Here is a 19328-nt window from a genome sequence, read left to right as displayed (position 1 = left end):
TGAGGAACTGAGGCAAACAGGGTTAAGTGACTTGCCCAGAGTCACACAGCTAGTAAGTGTCTAAGGCCAGATTTGAACTCAGGAAAAGGAATCTTCCTGACTCCAGGCCCAGCATTCTAACCACTGGGCCACTTAGCTGCTTCTTATATGTAAACAGTGTTTATCCAGTTTTAAAAGAGCAAGCTCATGGATAGCAGGTTAAGAACTTCTGATTTAGGGGGAATCACTGGGCACCAACTTGAGTGATTCAACTAGGATATTCTTTAATTCTGCGTCTTCTATTATAGTTAGGGGGCAGGGCAGGAGGTTTTTATCACTAAAGTTAATCACAACCTCTGTGAACCTCAGTTTTTTTATCTATAAAACTGTGCATAAAAAAAGTCTGGCCCTCCCTCCTTGTCAGGGTAGTTCTGAGGATCTCTAGGTAGCCGTAATATTAAATCATCATCATCATCATCATCATTATTAGCAGCAGTATCACTTCAAGGATCCTCATTATTAGTGCTGAATAATAGGGCCTTCCCTCCATTGTATTTATGTGTGTATATTTACATGTCCGGCTATGCCTTCAAATATCTATATACATACATATGTGTGCAGATGTATATAAATATATATATATAGATAATATAGAGGTATATAGGTATAGATACTCTCTCTCTCTCTAGTTTGAAGTTATTACTCACTCCATCACTCCAGGAAACTCCCCACACCCTTCAATTATATGGAGGGGCTTTCCTTTCCCCTCAGGCAAGAGGAAGGAATCATGCCTTGGAAATCAGTGGGAATTCTTTAAAAGAAAAAACAAACAAAAAACCGAGAAAGCCAGGGAAACATATAAATATGAAAACCCAACAGTATGTATGGAGTAAAGGAAGGCCTAGGTTTTTAAAAGAGTGGAGGGGGTAGAAGTATTGCCCAGCTTTCACAAAGGTTGGGGCCTCTAGGCGTCCAAGGCTCATACCGTGAGTTTGCAGGACTTTGCTGGCTACTTGTCGATCTGGATAAAATTCATAGTGATGGAAGGTGAGAATGATCGGTCAAATGCAACAAGATGGAATTGAGGAATGATAAATGTCAGGTTCTATATTGGAGTTCCAAAACAAAACTGAGTAAGTATGGAGAGGTGAAGGTAGGACCAGACAAGAGTTAGTATGAACAAGTTCTGGGGGCTTTGGAATCTAGCAAGCTCTGTGTGGGTGTCAGTGGGTGTCATCGGAGTGACGTGGCAGCCAAGAGAGCTAATGGGACCTTAGGCTTCATCAAGAGGAATTTCATGTTCAGCACTTGGGTGGTGACAGTTCCCTTGTCTCCATGCTGGTTACCACATTGGGAATATCACATTCATTTCTGGGCCCCCCCCACTTCGGGAGAGACACTGACAATCTAGTACAGCCAGCCGATAGTGACCATGATGGAGAGGGGACCAGAGAGCCAGGGTTGTGTGGGAGCTAGCTCTTGTTATATTTTCAGTGTGAGCATTTACACCTTGGACATTAGCAAATGCTACAAATCAGGGCTTTGTTGTTTGTTGATTGTCTAGATTTAAGAAAGTAATGGAGAAAATGTGAATAATGCAGATGAAACCTAAAAGTATGTCAAGCCGGCTGTTAAGCATTTATCCAGCACTCCCCTGCTGGAAATGATGCCACATCCTAGACTCTGGTTTAAGAAACCAGTGATGATTAATCCTGGAGGAAGAGAAGACTTTAGGTATGTTACGTGAAGGGTTATCCTATGGGAGAGCAACTAAGCTCATTCTGATTGGCTCCAGAGGGCATAACTAGAATAGGCTGGTGGATGTTACAGTGAACTAACTCTTGACTTGATTTAAGAATAAATATATATATTTAACATATACTATAAGAATTTAATATATAATGTAATTATAAATGTACATAAACAAATATAACAACAAGTAGGGGCTGCCCTGCTTTTAGAATGTAGCGGCTTAAGGTTTTCAGGCACAGGCTAGATGACTTATATTTTTATTTTTTTAAGGCTGTAAAGGGAATTCTTGTTTCGATATTTGTTAGACTTAAATCTGTGATTCTGTGAAGTTGGCAGTATTCAAACTCCATTAGCAGTATCTCCTTTTGTCGTTGGCCAGAGGGGGTCACTGTAGCATTGCTAATAACATGATTTTTAGCTGTAACACTTTCAATTCTGCAGAGAATCACTGAATCTTGGTAGGGACCCTCAGAGGTCATCCATGACCAAAATTAAGAGAGATTAAGGGGCTTACCCACAGTCACACAACTAGTACATGTGAGAAGTGGGATTGGAAAACATTCCTTTCCCTATACCATGCTGCCCAGTGAACCTCAAAACCACCCTGTGAGGTAGGTGGGGCAGGAACCATTACTTTCATCCTGCAAATGGAAAAAGCAAGGCTCACTGAACGGGAATGACCCGCCTCCCACCTCGCCCCGCCCAGGTCACAGAATTAGTTAGTGGAGGAGTCACAACTCTTCACTCTAAGTTAAATTCAGGTTGTTGGTTTCTTTTTATTTTGGTTGGTTTTTTTGCGACACTGAGCACTATTGAAAGTCAACTGTCCCAGGTCTGGATAAAGAGAGGAGAAAATCAAAAGACAAAAGGAAGGGTCCAATCACACATTCAGGGATCCTAGTGTGCTTAGGAATCTTCTTACTCTCCTCTCACCCCCAAGGCCCATCAGGTATAGTGTTTCCTTGTCAAGCAAGCCTCACCTTGAACACAAATCAAAGAATTTAGAGCAGGGGTAGGGAGCCTGTGGCCCCGAGGCCATATCTAGCCCTCTAGGTCCTCAAGTGCAGTCCTTTGATCAAATCCAAACTTCACAGAACAGAATTAAGGGACAGCAGACATCATGAATGAATTAATGGATGAATGAATGAATGGATGGATGGATGGATGGATGGATTAATGGATGGATGAAATGATGAATAAATGAATAAATGGATGATGAATAGATGAATGAATAAATGGACAGATGGATGAATGAATGGATGAATGAATAAATGGATAGATAAATGAATAAACAGATAAAGGAATGGATGGATGGATGGATGAATGAATGAATGAATGAATGAAAAAGCATTTGAGCACTTACTCTGGGTAAAACACTGGGCTAAGCTCTGGGGACACAAATAGAAAAGACTGCCTTTGCTTTCAAGGAGCTCACATTCTAATAAGTGAGTGAGACAATGAATGAAGACAGTTCAAATAAATTCTGACTAAAAATATCAACTCCCATTTCTTCAGTATGGAGTACTTTCCTCACAACAACTTAGCTACTGCTAGTATTTTTGTACCCATTTTACAAATGAAGAAACTGAAGCTCAGAGTGTTTCAGTGACTTGCCCCAGGTTGCCCATGGTACAGTAGACAGAATGCTGGATTTGGAGTTGGAGGAGCTGAGTTCTAAAGCAGCTGCTGCTACTTACTATCCATGGGCCCTTAGACAATTCTTTTTAACATCATCTAATCTAGGGGCTCTTAATCTGAAGCCTGTGAATTTGGAACTTCTAATATTTTGATAACTGATGTGATCCTATGTATTTTATTTTTCTGTATTTAAAAACCTTATTCTGAGAAGGAATCCGTAGGCATCTATGACACACAAAAAAAGATGAAGAACCTCTAATCTATCCCAGCTTCCTCTTTTTAACAGATGAGGAAACTGAGATGCTAAAAGATTAAGTAATTGTGCCCAAGGTCACACCAGTGTTAAAAAGAAGGACCAGAATTCACAGCCAGGGCCTTGGGCTGCAGATCTAGTGGGACTGCTGGTCCCCTTCCTTCCACCTTTCCCTCCTTCCCCCAAGTTTTCACTTGCCCCCTCTCAGCCTCCCCAGGAAATCCTGGCCTGGAGCAGACTATAGCTAGCATGGCTACTTTCTCTTGAATCAAGGGCTACCTCACCTGCTGCTGAAATTCCAGAAGGCACAGACAGGCTCCACGAGTTTATCTGAAAAGCCCTGCAGAGGAAGAAAAGGCAAGAAAAGAAAGGTAGAGAGAGCTCACTTCCGTCCCAATCCAAGCCCAAGCATTTGTTAAGCACTATCACTGTGCTGGGTGCTGATGATACACAGACCCTGCCCTCAGATAGCTTGTAGTCTATAGGAGTACACAGCATGTAGATATATAACTACATGTAAAAATACGAACCAAATACAAGTTAATTTCTGGGGTGAGGCACTAGGAGCTTGAGGGATTTGGGAAGACTGGATATAGAAGGTGACACTGGTGCTGAATTTTGAAGTCATTGAAGGCTTCTGAAAGGGCAGAGGTGAAGATAGCCTGTGTGAGGCATGGAAATGGGAGGTATACTCTCACACGGGAGGAACAGCAAGAAAGCCAATATGATTGAAATGGAGAGTGAGGGAAGGTTAGCAATGTGTAAGAAGCCTGGAAAGGTAGGCTGGAGCCCCATGGTGAAGAGGCTTTAAATGACAGAGAAATCTGCATGGGATCCTTAGAGGGAAAAGGGGGCCACTGGAAGTCCTAGTGACAGCTCTCTCCATTTATAGAACAAAGGAGCAGGGTCAAGAGCAATGGATGCCCAGGGATGGAGAAAAGGGCCAGGGACCCAGAAACATGGCTTTTAGTGTTTAAGAAGGAAGAACAGTTGGAATTTCAAGTAAAATTCTGACTAAAAATAATAATTGTCATTTCTTTAGCTCTTTGAACTTTACAGAGGGCTTTCCTCAAAATACCTGTGAGGTAGGTAATACTAGTATTATTATCCTCATTTTACAGATAAGGAAACTGAGGCACAGAGTGCTTAAATGACTTGCATGAGATTGCAAATGATATAGTAGAAAGAATGCTGGATGTGGAGTCAGAGGAGCTGGGTTCAAATCCTGGCTCTCCTACTAATTATCTATATGACATTAGGTAAGTTATTGAACCTCTCTGGATCTCAGTTTCCTCATCTATGAAATAAGAGGGTTAGACTAGAGAATCTCTGAGATCCCTTCAACCTTAAAGATATGATCCTGTGATCTAACAACAGGGTCATTAACTTGAACTCAAGTCTTCTGACTCTAGGTCCAGGCTCTTAAGCACTGCACCATGCTGTTTCTCTAAAAGTCACTCAAATTTTGATGGAGTTCTTGAAGATTTAAAAAGCACAACAACCCAGTGAGACAGGTAGTGTACAAATTGTTATAGGGACCTCAGGAACCTAAGACTGACTTTCCCACAGTCACATAGCTAGTATCAGAATATGGCATGTGTGACTCAATTTTATTTTAAATTCTGAAGTATCTCCCTCCCCTTTTCTTCCCCAACCCTTTGAGAAGGCAAGAAAAACAAAACCCATTACAAATATGTATAGTCATGCAAAACAAATTCCCACATTAGCCATGTTTCCCCCACCCCATAAAAAGGTGGGGGGGAAAGGAAAACAAAGAAAGAGAAGAAAATATGCTTCAGTCTACACCCTGAGTCCATCACTTCTCTATCTGGAGGTGGATAGCATGTTTCATCATGATTCCTTTGGAATTGTGGATGATCATTGTGTTGATTAGAGTTACTAAGTCTTTCAAAGTTGATTTCATTCACAATATTGCTGCTACCATATAAATTGTTCTCCCGGTTCTGCTCACTTCACTTTGCATCAGTTCATACAAATCTTCCCAGTTTTTTTCCTGAAACCATCCCCTCAACATGAGTTAAAGTACAATAGTATTCCATCACATTCATATACCATAACTTATTCAGCCATTCCACAGCTGATGGGTATCCCTTTAGTTTCCAATGCTTTACCACCACAAAAAGAGCTGCTATAAATATTTTTGTTTCTGTGGGTTATTTTCCTTTTTCTTTGCTCTCTTCTGAGTATAGCAAATCACTTAACCTTCAAATGCCCCCAGGTAATTAGCCAAGGCTGTGAGCTGAAGAGCAGGTACTCTGCATTGGTATGGTGATGTTCATAAGATGGTCCATGTGGAGCTTGGAGACCATTTGTTAGAGAAAGGACCTGAATCTAGGTCTTCCTGAAACCAAGGCTGCCTTTCTAACCCCTACACTATTATTTGTAATATTTATTCAATAGTTCTATGTTTCTTGCTATATATCTGTAAAAGCAGATAAATAAGCATTTCTCTGCTTCTGTCCAAGAGTTTGTCTCTGCGTCTCAACGATTTTGCTAGTGGGATGAGCAGGGGAGGAAGGGGAACATATTTCTTTCTGAGGCTGACTGTGGTCTAGGTCTTCAACAGATCTGTCACTGTGGATGCCACCCACCCCACCTTACCTGGGTCTGGTATAGAAGATGGTAATGCACAGCTGTGCTGACCTCCTGGAGGTGGACCAGAACTGTGGATGAGATGATAGCTGACCCCACTTGGGTGCTTAGGTACCTAGAAACAAATTGGGGAATGTGTCAGAATGGAAAGAGCCTTGTCTGAGAGTGAAGAGCATATATTTTCTAGTTCTAGCCCTTATATTTATTATCTATGTGTCTATAAGATCCATCACCTCTCTCAACTCTGACATACATGACCTCTATGGTCTCTTCCCTGTTTAATAAATGAAGATAATTCTAAAGGCCTTTTTAAACTATTGTATTAAATATTCTAAGGCCCCTTCCAGCTCTAACATTTTATGTTCTAAGGTCCCTTCTAGTTCTAACTTTCTATGGTCTGTGTTCTAACATTCTAGGCACTAAGATTGCTTTCAGCTCCAACATTCTACGTCTTAAAGGCCTTCCTATATGTAAGTAGCCAAGCAAATATTTATTAAGTGCTTACTGTGTTCCAGGCACTGCATCAGGCCTTAGAGATATAAAGACAAAAATGAAAAAATCCCTCTCTCAAGACTTACATTCTATAGAGGGAGATGTGTGACCAGAGAAGCATATATGAATATATTTAAAATCAATATACAGTCATTTTAATAGGGTAGAGGCACTAGCAGCTAGGGCAGTTAGTAGAGGCCTTTCATAGGTGGTGGCATTTGAGCTAAATCTATATTTTGTGATTCTATTTTCCTTCCCCACCATTACATCTTCCCTCCCTTCCATCAATCAATACTTTTCTGGGGGGAAAAAAGGCATCCACAATGATCAGGATCCTTTGGTCCCTAGAAGTTGCCACCTAGAAGGAGGAAAACCCCCACTCACTTTTGTCTTTTGTCAGATATGGAGACATCTTGGCTGAGGACCTTGCCACCTTCCTGCCCTTCCCACCCCAAGGAGTGCTGGAGGGCACTGTAGGCAAACCAGGTGTTGATCACAGTGACTTTGGAGAGACCTGGGCAGATGGGAAACTTTCTCTGTTTAGGCACATCCTCTTCAGATGACTGACCCACTCAGTCCCACAGCCTCATTCATTCTTTGCCCCACGTCGCTTAGGCCAGTCGATATTTTTCTTTGTAATTGTCTAGTCTCCCAACTCTGGCTGGGTGTTCCCAGAGGGCAAGGGGCCGTGTCATCCCTGTCATGTTAGGGGGTTGCCTGAGAGCAGAAGACATGTTGTTCCTCTCAGACCAGGGGACTCAGAGGCAGGGACTCTGTCACTTCCCTCAAAGTGGAGCTCCTTGAGGACTGGGCCCTTGGCTCTCTGAGCCTCAATCTCATATCCTGAAGAGTCCATCCCCTCTCCTCCCACTAAGGACTACCATCTGTCCCCTTAAAGCAGTAGTATCAAATTCAACTACAAATGGGGCCACTAGATTGTACATAAGGATCCCTACAGGCTGCAGATTGTTTCAAAAAAAGGAATGTCATTATGTTATATTAATTATATATTAAATATACAACATTATATATCATATTGTAGTAATTATATATTATAATGTTATATTAATATTACATAACATAATTATGTTATGTTAATTATATATTATTAATACTAGTTTAATATTTATATTTGCCATATATTTTATTATATAATAAAATAACACATTATATTAATAAATATTAACTTTTATATATTTATGTTAAAAGAATTATATATTAAGTACATAACATATGTTATATTAATATTATCTTTGTTCATGTTGACATTATCTATGTTCTACCGCATTTTTGTCTCATTAAACATTTCCCAATTATATTATAATCTGGTTTGGGCTACACTTGGGAGTGTTGTAGTAGCCTGCTGCCACATGTTTGACACCTCTGCCTGAAAGCATCTGAAGGGTGGGAGAATTTCTTTGAGCTCTCTTCCCTCATAAATTTTAGAAGAGAAACTGAAGCCTCAGGTGGAGGAGAATCTAGAGTCTATCAGACTCTTATCTCCCAGATAGAGTGTACCAGTCTCATCTCCCAGAGCTCACCTCTTCCTTGAAGTCTTCTCACTTCCTCAAAGGGCACTTGGATATACTCTGGCCCTCCTGGAATCTCCAGTAAGTCGCTACTGGTCGAGTTTCTCAGGTTCAGGCTCCGAGCTTCAATGCCTGGAGAAAGAGCAGGGCCCCAAGCCTGAAGAGCTGGAACTTCATGTTTTTAGGGTTAGGTGCTCTCCCCTGAACTGGAGATCCTCAACGCACTGGCCCAGGGTCCATCCCTCTACATACCCTCCCTTATGCCCATCCTCCTCTCTGGACTTGGGCTCACAACAAGTGAATTTGGCAGTATAAGTATTATAAGATTCAATATATCAAGGACCCATGACTTCATCGATGTGGGCTATGAGGCAGATCACAGCTCTCCTCCTTGTAGTTGTTGTTCAGCCTTCATTTTCAAAGAGGACCAATGATATCACGGGGTGCCTTAGTAGATCAGTCTTCATTAATTGCTGGAGTCAGTATTCTGGTAATGAACCTCCTGTCTCTGGTTTGATCCTCAAACAGTAGGCACGTAGTCTATCACTGGGCCTGTTCACCAAGTCTTTCCTGGTTGGTAATTTAACTGATCCATAAGCATTTATTAAGTTCTAAAAATGTGCATACCAGGCACTGGGAACATGAAGACAACAACAAAATATTTCCTGCCCTCAAGGAGCTTACATTCTACAAGGGAGAAACAAGCCATGCATTTATAAAATTTATTCATGATAAATCCAAGGACTTTTTTGGGAGGAGGTACTAGCAGCTGGGGGATCAGGAAAGGACCCATGTAGAAGGTCATACCTGAGTGGAGCTTTGAAGGGAACTAGGGATTTCTAAGAAGTGGAGGCAAGAGGGAAAAGTCATCTCGGGCATTGCAAATAGCACATGCAAAGGCATGGAGATGGGAAATGAGGTATCATGTGTGAGGGACAATAAAAGGGCTAGTTTAGCTAGATCATAAGATGATGGAAGAGAAGAACTATAAAATAAGCTTAGAAGATAGGGTAGCATTAGGAACAATGAGCAATTAGAGGGAGGTAGATTTCGGCTTGATACAAGGAAGACCTTCTTAGCAATTTGAGGGTATCTAAAAGTAGGATGGGGTATCTTGAGAGGTAATGAGTTCTCTATCACTGAAGGTTTTCAAATGAAGGCTGGATGACCACATGCTAGAATTACAATTATTCTAGAAAGGAATCTTTCCCCTTCAACTCTGAGATTACGTGAGTGCAAACATGATCATTCCCATTTTATAGAGGAGGAAATTAAGTAAAACCCAGGGAGGAAGGACATTTCTCAAGATCACATAGTTGGAGAACCTGCATCAGGACACCATGGTGTCCACTCACCAATGGGGCCCTTCTGGATAGAGATGTTGGATCTCTCGGCCGTGAGGAGCAGACTCAGGCTGGCGGCAATGCAGTTCACACTCTCCACCAGGACCATGGGACTTCGGATGATCTGAGGACAGAGCCCATGGTTGTAGCCTGAGCTGAGAATCCCCCTTTTTTCCTCTATAGCTGTATCCCTTTCCTTCAATCTCAGACAAACCCTGCGAAAGCAGCAAAGGACTGCTCTATAATTGATACTGACCAGTGCAACTCACTGTATTCTGACACTTTAAGACAGTTCTCAGTGATCCATGCTAACAGAAGGGATCCATGGTGTAGTTAGTGCAACAACAACAATAATAATAGCTAGCATTTATACCGCGCTTTAAAGTTGGCAAAACACTTTACAAATATTATCTCATTTTATCCCTCATAGCAACCCTGGGAGGGAAGTGCTATTATTATCCCCATTTTACAGATGAGGAAACTGAGACAGACAGGGTTGAGTATCTTATCCAGAGTTCCACTTGCCCAGTGTCCCAAGACAGATTTGAACTCGGGCTGTGACTCCACCTTCAGGGTTTTAGCCAGTGCTCCACTTAGTTTCCAATGAAGCAGTAGATACTGAGATATGGTGCTTTAGGAAGCTTACTATGGCACCCAGCCTTCTATTGAGTACTTTGAAAGCTATAAAGTAAGACACAATTCCCATATTCAAGTAGTTTATAGTCTAGTTGGAACAATAGGAAACATGAGATTTGTTCTAGTGAACAGTTCTAAGTCATATGAGCAAATGTGATCCCATGGTGTGGAATGCATATATTTCATAGACTTGGAGAATGCGTACTTAGAATAGAATATTAATAATAATATTATGATGCTCTTTAATATATTGACATTATATATTATATACATTATTATAATATAATACAACAATAAATATATAATAAACAATATGTTAATATTATTAATAATATAAGAATAATAAATAATGGCATATAATTGTAAGGTCAGGAAGGGACCCTAGACCACAGAACATTAGGACAAAGAATGAAGGTAGAAGGGATCTCAAAGCATGGAATGCTAGAACACATACGCAATGTTAGAGCTGAAAGAGGTAAACGTCGACCATGAGGGCTGGAAAGGGCCTGATGACGCAAAGTGCTAGAAGGTAGAAAGTTAGGGTTAGAACACACTTTAGAACAGAGAACTTTAGAACACAGAACAAAGAATCCTAGAATCAAAAAAGATCTTAAAGACCATCTAGTCCAGGGATGGGGAACCTGTGGCCCCACCCCTGATCTAGTCCAACCTCCTCATTTTACTGATAAGGAACCTAAGGCCCAGGGAGGGAGGGAAGGAATATGTACTTACCAAGCACGATCTACGTTCCAGGCACTGTACTGGCATTTGTGCTGTAAGTTCTTTACAAATATTATCTCATTGGATCCTCACAACAATCCTGAGAGGTTGGCGTTATTATTATTTCCATTTTATAGTTGAGGAAACTGAGATCTAGAGATGTTGACTTGCCCAGGGTTGTACAGTTAATGAGTGTCTAAGGCTGGATTTGAACTCAGATCTTTCTGACTCTAGACCTAGAGCTCTATTCACTGTACCACCTAGCTGCCTCTAGGCAAAAGAGAAGGGACTTGCCCATGGTCACACAGGTGACTATATCAAAACTAGGATTTGAACCCTGACCTTCCTAAATACCATGCTCTTTCTGTAATACTTCAAAATGTCACATGATTAACAAGTTAAATGTACTCATCTTATCCTGCTTGTTAGACTGTGAGTTCCTTGAGGACAATAGCCATGTAATTTTCATCTTTCTATTCTCATCGTGGGGTACAGTGCCTGGCAAGTAACAGGTTCAATTGCATTAGAGATCCCCTCCCCCATTTCTGTGTTCTAGGATTTCTTCCAGCTACAAGATTTTATGACTATGATTTGATATGAATAGTATGCTCTGCTGAGACCAAGATATTAGAGTTTATATATCATATATAATGCCTTACATCTGCATGGTGCTTTACTATTTACAAAACACTTTCCTGTACTTCCTCTTGAATCTTGAAACATCTGGTTCTGTGAGATAGGGCACTAATAACAAATCTCTCTCTACTGTACTTTGCATTTTACAAATAACTTTCCTTAAAACCCTGCAGGTAGGGATTGTCATCGTTTTAACAAATGTGGAAACTGAGGCTCGATGCTGTTCTGCAGTAGCCCAAGACCTTCTTAGAGGTTCCTGTGGCCTATATAAGGGCAATAAGGGAGTTGGACCCCTCCCCCACAAGACATGCATGAGGTTTACCTCTTTAATCTCCAGCCACTGGGCTTCAGTTTGCTTCTCCAAGAGCAGGCCAGCCACTGCCAAGAAGTTCTGGCTGAGATGTTCCTGCTGCCCAGAGGGGTCTTGACCTCTGACCTCGACCACAAGGACCCTCTTCAGGAAGCTCAGCACAGCAAGCAGGTCAGCTGGCTGCAGAGGGGTTTCCTCTGCTGCGAGGGCCTGTTCCAGGATCCCCAAGAAGCTGGTAGCCTCAAGCACACTCAGGGAGCCAGGGTCTTCTCGAAAGTCATTTCTGGAAAGCTGTGAGAAGTGAAGCCAAATCTCCCTTTGCCCTCTTTCTTCTCTGCAGATCAGGGCATAGGACTACTTTGAAGAGTCAGAGAATAAGGCATTTCCCATTGGCTAAACTGGGTGGGGGTGGGGGTGGGGGGAATCTCTTAGTTACTCTGATCAAAACAATGATCCACTGTTTTTTTTTTTTTGTTATTGCTATGTAGAGATGATAATATAATTTTAGAAGGATGCCAAATAATAATGGGATATGAAGATATCCTTATTTCTATTTTTTTGGGGGGGGTGAAGCTTCTAATGTTTTCCCATATGAGGTTTTTTGTTTTTAATTTACAGTGGCAAGTAGGACAATTCCAGAGGACCCATGATGAAAAATATTATGCACCTGCAGAGAGAGAACTGATGAACTCTGAGTGCAGATTGAAACAGACTTTTTCACTTCCTTTATTTTTCGTGTGTGTGTGTGTGTGTGTGTGTGTGTGTGTGTGTGTTCTTTTACAACGTGGCTAATATGACAATATGTTTTGCATGATTTCACAGATATAATTGATATATTGCTTCTCTTTTTAAGGAGTGAGAGGGACAGAATTTGGAACTCAAATTTTTAAAAGATAAATGTTAAAAACTTTAAAAAATATAATCGGGAAATACTTAATGAAATAAAAAATATATTTAAAAAAATTTTTTTTTAAAGAAAGAAAAGTTTCCTCTCCCTTCATGCTCAGTGTATGTATGTCTGTATTTGCACTCAATTAGGGCCTGGCAGCCTTCAGTCTAACTTTGGGAGATTTAGCACAAAGAAACCTGGACTTGGAGGCAGGACACCTGAGTGTGAATTGTGGTTCTACCTCTCATTAGTGGTGGGACATTTTCAGTAAATCATTTTAACTCCCTGACCTTCAATTACTTAATCTGTAAACCAATCAATCAACAGGTATTTATTAAGCACCTACTATGTATCAGGCACGGTGGATACTAAATGTAAAGAATCAAACAATCTCGACTCATAAGAAGTAGTTTATATTCTAATGGATAAGAAAATAAGGACATGTAAAAATATAGCCCTAGTCTGAATTATGACAATTTTTAGTTACTGCGATCCTAATTAGTGGGGTCTCAATTAGTGAGGTTTTGTTAAAGCAGGATATATAAACAAAGACATATAAAAATTTATTCAGCATTGATATAAAGTTAATAAATACAATTAGGCACACACAAACTGGTTAAGTCCAAGGTAGTTTGGAAAGGAGGACGCTAGCAGTTGGGAAGACCAGGAAAGGTTTCATGCAGAAGATGGTGCCTGAGCCACATAGTAAAGGAAGAGAATAGATACAATTCTTGGGCCATCTTCCTCATAGCGTTATTGTGAAGAAAATTATTTTTAAGCTGAAAAGCAGGAGGAAGTGGGAACAATTGTTATGAATTTTTTAAAAAAATACACTTTCATAGCTCTCCAGTTCACATAGGAATGGGAACTATGGGGCCCTGCCAAACGCTATTGTAATAAACAGATAAGAGCCCTTTTGTAATTAGCACATTTGCTGCCCAGTGGAGTCAGTTCTGGGTTCTCAAATGCTATAGCAACAGAACGAAAAATTTGGCAGGTCCTGCCAAGTTGGAGAGGTTTTTTTGTGCAGGCCCAGCATGTGTCTGTCAATGGAACACAGTGCAGCAACAGATGAAGAAAATAAAGCTTGTGAAGGTTAAATGACTTGCCCAAGGTCATATCACCAGAAAACTGGCTGACGGGTGATAATTTTTTTAATTGTCTACCAAAGGAAGGGTTGCTGGTGGAGGCAATGCCATTCCCAGTGAAAACAGATCTTTTGCTGTGAAAAAGAAGCATTATTTGCATGCATTGCTGAATTCCTTGGGAAGTTAAATGTCACCCCTGAAATGCCAATATTGTTAGTTTCCTTGACCTAATTATGCCAATTCTCAATTGCCGAGATTCTGATTAGTGGGATTTGAATTAGTGAGGTTTTATTATAGCAGAGTCTAACAGGTGCCCCACCCCTGGAGTGGTCTTATGATTCCCAACACCTTAAGTGGTGTCCCTGGGGTTCCCCAAGCTTTGCCTGGCTCACCACAGTAGTATTGGCCAGAGTGTTGACCCGGCTGATAAACTCCACATCTGCTGTTTTCTGGACTTCTTTCAGTCGCCAATATACCTCTGAAAACAAGCAAATGTAGCACATGGCTTCTTGGACATGTTCAAGGAGGGGAACTAGATTGTCTTTTGCTTAAACTGTCCCTAAGCCAGTTCTGAGACCTATTTCCCTCCCTCCTCTTTCCAGAGAGACATAGCTAGATGGTTCATTAGAACATAGGCTATTCAAATCACAGAATGTTGGAGCTTGAAGAGATCTCAGAGCTGACAAATAGAATATAAAATATTACAGCTGAAGGGACCTTAAAACATTTGAATGTTAGAAGATAGAACATGATGTTAGGTCTGAAAGGGCTCTTTAAAAACAGATGTTAGAACATAGATTGTAGAATGCTAGAACTGGTCAGGATCTTAGAACATGGAATATTTTAACAGAAGACACGTTAGTGATGAATGACGCCTTAGAACAATGTTAGAACTGGAAGAGACCTTAGAACATAGATTGTTACCACTGGAAGGGATATTAGAACACAGAATGTTAGGGTATAGAATGTTAAAACACAGCACATTTGAACTGAAAGGGACCATGGAGATAGTCTAATTGAACATGCCAATGTGATTATGACAGGAGACAACCAAGCAGCAGAGTAGTGAGAGCACTCAACTGGTTTTGGAATCAAAGGCCCTGGGTTTGAATCCTGACTCTGCTCCTTACTGTCTGTGTCATCTTGGGCAACTAAATTAACTTCTCTGGACCTGTTTCCTCATCTATAAATTTAGAGGCTTGAAGGAAATACTGTTTAAAGCCCTTTCAAGCTCTAAATCTCATAAATTTCCTTTATGAGAGAGAGGCTCAGAGAGGTTAAATCTGAAGACATATATGATCAATTAGTTACAGAACTGGGTCTAGAGCCCAATTGTGATTCTGGAACCAATGTTCTTTTTAACCACACCACAACATCTACAAATTTCACCCAAATTTGCAATTTTGCAAAACCAAAGAGTGGTTTGAATAAAAATGCTGTAAACATCTGCTTGACACCTTGTATGGAAAAGCCTCTGTGTATAAGACACTGACATGGGCGCAGTTGGGGCCTCCAAGAATTTAGAAACTGGGCTTTAAAGTCACCTACCCTATGCCTAGCCCACTCCATCTCATTGTCCCTCTCTCAGTTAGTAGTTCTGATTGTATGAGACTGCAGGCAGTGATTACGGGTTTGATTCTAGACCCACCAGGAAGCTGATTAGGGCAAGCAAAGCTTACCTGGCCTGTAATGGCAGAGGAAAGGAAGGGGCTGTAGGCACTGCTCAGAACCCAGTGTTCCACTGCCACCATCCAAAGTTGGGCATTCTTCTATGGGCACTGTGGGCAGAGGAGACCAGGAAGAGAAATTCAGTCCTCTAGCAAAAATAGCAATCTAAGTGTTGGGAGGGTGCTTAGAGATAGCTATCCTAACCCCTTTACCCAATGTATGAATCCCTTCTGGAGTATTGCCAGAAAGTGGTTATCTACTTCTCCTTAAACACTTCCAGTGACAGAGAACTTACTATTGTTAGACAGCATGAATCCTTACTAGAGTCTGCCTTGCTTTCTCATCTCCTTATATTTTCTCCTTTTCTTTGTAGCTAAACTCCTTGAAAAAGCCATCTATACCTGCTCTTCACTTCCTTTACTTTTATTCTCTTCTAAACTCTCTTCACTACGGCTTCTGACCTTTTAGTTGTCCTTTCCAAAATTACCAATGATTTGTAAATTTCCCAATTCTAATGGTCTTGTCTCAGTACTCATCCTTGACCTCTCTGCAGAATCAGACATTACCTTCTCCTCCTAGACACCCTCCTTTCTGTGTGCATGTGTGCGTGTGTGTGTGTGTGTGTGTGTGTGTGTGTGTGAGAGAGAGAGAGACAGAGACAGACAGACAGACAGAGACAGAGAGGGAGGGACAGAGAAGGAGAGAGACAGAGACAAAGATAGAGGGAGGGAGAGGCTTTCCTCTCACGAAAACCTCGTTGTTTGCCTCCTACTTGCATGACTACTCTATCTCTGTCTCCTTTGCTAGATATTTATATAAGATTTTGAGTTTTAAATTTTTTCTTCCCCTCTCTCTCCTGCCCCCTCCCCAAGATGGTGTGCAATCTGATATAGGCTCTACTTATACATTCATATTAAACATATTTTCACATTAGTCATGCTGTAAAGAAGAATTAGAACTAATGGGAGGAACCACAAGAGAGAAGAAACAAAACTAAACAACAAAAGAAAAGGAGAGCAAATAGTATGCTTCCATCTGCATTCAGACTCCTAAGTTCTTTCTCTGGATCCAGATAGCATTCTCCATTGTGAGTCTTTTGGAGTTGTCTTAGATCCTTGCATTGCTGAGAAGAGCCAAGTTTATCAAAGTCAGTCATCACACAATGTGGCTGTTACTGTGCACAGAGTTCTCCGGGCTCTGCTCACTTCACTCAGCATCAGTCCATACAAGTCTTTCCAGGTTTTTCTGAAGTCTGCCTGCTCATCATTTCCTATAGCACAAGAGTATTCCATTCCATTCATATACCACAACGTGTTCAGCCATTCACCAGTTGATGGACATCCCCTTAATTTGGATATTTCAGACTGGATGTCTTAGAGGTATCTAAAACGACACATGTCTAAAGCAGAATTCATTCCTTCTCTCCCCAAGCCTTCCCCTCTTTCCGTCTTTTCTATTACTTTCAAGGGCATCACCATCTTCCCAGTCACTCAGGTCCACAGCCTTGGTCTCACCCTCAACTCCTCACTCTGGCTCACCCCACAGATCCAATCAGTTGCCAAACCTTGCTCTTTCCACCTCCACAATATCTCTTGCATATGTCTTCTTCTCTCCATTCACATAGTTCCCAATCTAGTGCAGGCCTTGATTACCTCTTATCTGGACTGACTTCCAATTGGATTCCCTGGCTCAATCCATCTTCCACTCAGCTGCAGACTTTGTGATTTCCCTAGAGCATAGGTCTAACCACACTATTCAACAACCATACTACTCCACAAACCATAACCTGCTCAGCAAACTCCAGTGGCTCCCTATTATCTCCTGGATCAATTTTACACTCTATCATTTGGCATTAAAGCTCTTTATAACCGATTCTCTTCCTGCTTGAGTGTTCTTACCCATTATTCCCCTGCATGTCATCTCCAGTCTATCCCTACTGACCTACTTTGCTGTTCCTCACATATGACACTTGAGTGTGTGCAAGCCCTGTGGTCTAGTTCCTCTGCAGACATCAGTGATTTCATACTAGGTAGAAGGGACCAGAAGGTAATAAATGCAGAGAAACTTAGGATCATCCCCAGGAGAATGTAGGCTCCCAGAGCACAGGGATGGTTTCATTTTTATTTTTATATTCCTAATACTCTCCAGAGTGTGGAGCACATGGCAAATACCTAATGTCAGTCAGTCAATAAACATTTATTAAGGGTTTGCTGTGTGCCAGGCACTGTGCTAAGCAACGGGGATACAAAAAGAGACAAAAGACAGTTGATGGTGGAATATCCAGGAGGCCAATGCCACTGGATTGAAGAGTACATGGTAAGAGAGTAAAGTGTAAGAAGACTGGAAAGGGGGAGAAGGGGCTAGATTATGAAGGGCTTTGAATGCCAAATGGAGGATTTTGAATTTGATCATGGAGGCAACAGGGAGTCACTGGAGATTATTGAGTGGGGAAGGGTGACGTGCTTGGACCTGTGCTTTAGGAAAATCACTTTAGTGACTGAATGTAGGATGGATCAGAGTGGGGAGAGACTGTAAGCAGACTCACCAGTAGGTTATTGCAATAATTCAGATATGAGGCAATGAAGGCCTTCACTAGATTGGTGGCAATGTCAGAGGAGAGATGGTAGTGTATTCAAGAGAAGTTGCAAAGGTAAAATCGATAGGCCTTGGCAACAACTTGGATATGGAAGGTGAGAGAGTGAGGAAACCAGGACGACTCCTAGGTTGTGCGCTTGAGGGGCTAGGATGATGGTGTTATCCTCTACTGTAATATTACTGAATGCTTGTTAAATTGAATTAAAAAATCTTCTCCTCTGAGGCCAAGTAGAATTAGTCTAACCCCTCTTCCAAAAAAAGAAAGGTCTTCTACCTTGTCAGGACTGGAGAACATGGTCTTTCCTTCTTTAGACGTCAATTAGGATTTGGCTTGTTCATCTCCTATGCATCTATTGGTTCATTCTGCATTACAATGTAACTGACTGTTTTATGCTCTTTATCTTCAGAGTATTATCTACCCCAGGGTCCAAGTGATGGCACTTTGGGAAGTAGAACTCCCCCAACTTTCCCCTTTCACTGTTTTATTTTTTTGTGTATGTGTGTGGGGCAAGGGAACCAAACATTTATTAAATGTCCATTATATGCCAGGCACTGTGGTAAGCACTTTACAAATATTATCTCATTTGATCCTCACAACAACCCTGGAAATTATTATCCCCACTTTTCAGTTGAGGAAACTGAGGCAGAGAGTGATGAAGTGACTTGCCCACAGTCACACAGTTGGTTAAGTGTCTGAGGCTAGATTTGAACTCTAGTCTTCCTGACTCCGAGGCCCAGTGACCTATCCACTGAACCACAAAACTGCATTTTAGGGGACAGCAAAGGCAAAAAGCCAAACTGAAGGAAAGGAAATGCTGTCTCAGAGCATGTGCACTCTGGAACAGTTGCAAAGTACCCACGTTCCTCCGCCTCTGAGAGATTTCCTTCCAGGAAATCTGGGAGATATAAAACAGGTGGACCAGGGCTCCCTGCCTGTCATTCCGGAAATTGGGAATAGGCAGCTATGGAATTTACACTAACATTACAGGTGCCATTTTTCTAGAGTGTCAGAGACTGTCAGCTTTCATGGATAATGGAAAAATGGTGAGACACACCTTTGTCACTGAACCTTTCTTGCCTTCCTGCTTAAATCCTAAGGTCCATATCGGGTTAGGATCCAGCGTGAATATGAGCATGTATACACACACACACACACACACACACACACACACACACACACACACACA

At 41.4% G+C, this 19328-nt stretch overlaps 1 protein-coding gene across 1 annotated transcript in view; it reads right to left on the bottom strand.

The window, feature by feature from the left end:
• Positions 1-19328, bottom strand: part of LOC114047264 (adhesion G-protein coupled receptor D2-like) — a 43744-nt gene that overhangs the window by 17728 nt on the left and 6688 nt on the right. Inside the window, exons 5-12 of the mRNA XM_027868045.1 lie at positions 15558-15656; positions 14271-14356; positions 11914-12192; positions 9612-9723; positions 8269-8388; positions 7112-7241; positions 6245-6350; positions 3907-3962 (exon numbers count right to left, since the gene is read on the bottom strand). Coding sequence (XP_027723846.1) covers positions 3907-3962; positions 6245-6350; positions 7112-7241; positions 8269-8388; positions 9612-9723; positions 11914-12192; positions 14271-14356; positions 15558-15656 — 988 coding nt within the window. The remainder of the gene's footprint in view (positions 1-3906; positions 3963-6244; positions 6351-7111; positions 7242-8268; positions 8389-9611; positions 9724-11913; positions 12193-14270; positions 14357-15557; positions 15657-19328) is intronic.

The sequence above is a fragment of the Vombatus ursinus genome, unplaced genomic scaffold (genome assembly GCF_900497805.2).
Source record: "Vombatus ursinus unplaced genomic scaffold, bare-nosed wombat genome assembly UNPS02014786.1, whole genome shotgun sequence".
NCBI classification, from domain to species: domain Eukaryota; kingdom Metazoa; phylum Chordata; class Mammalia; order Diprotodontia; family Vombatidae; genus Vombatus; species Vombatus ursinus.
Note: the sequence above shows the minus strand (reverse complement) of the source record. Positions and strands in the feature narration are given on the sequence as shown.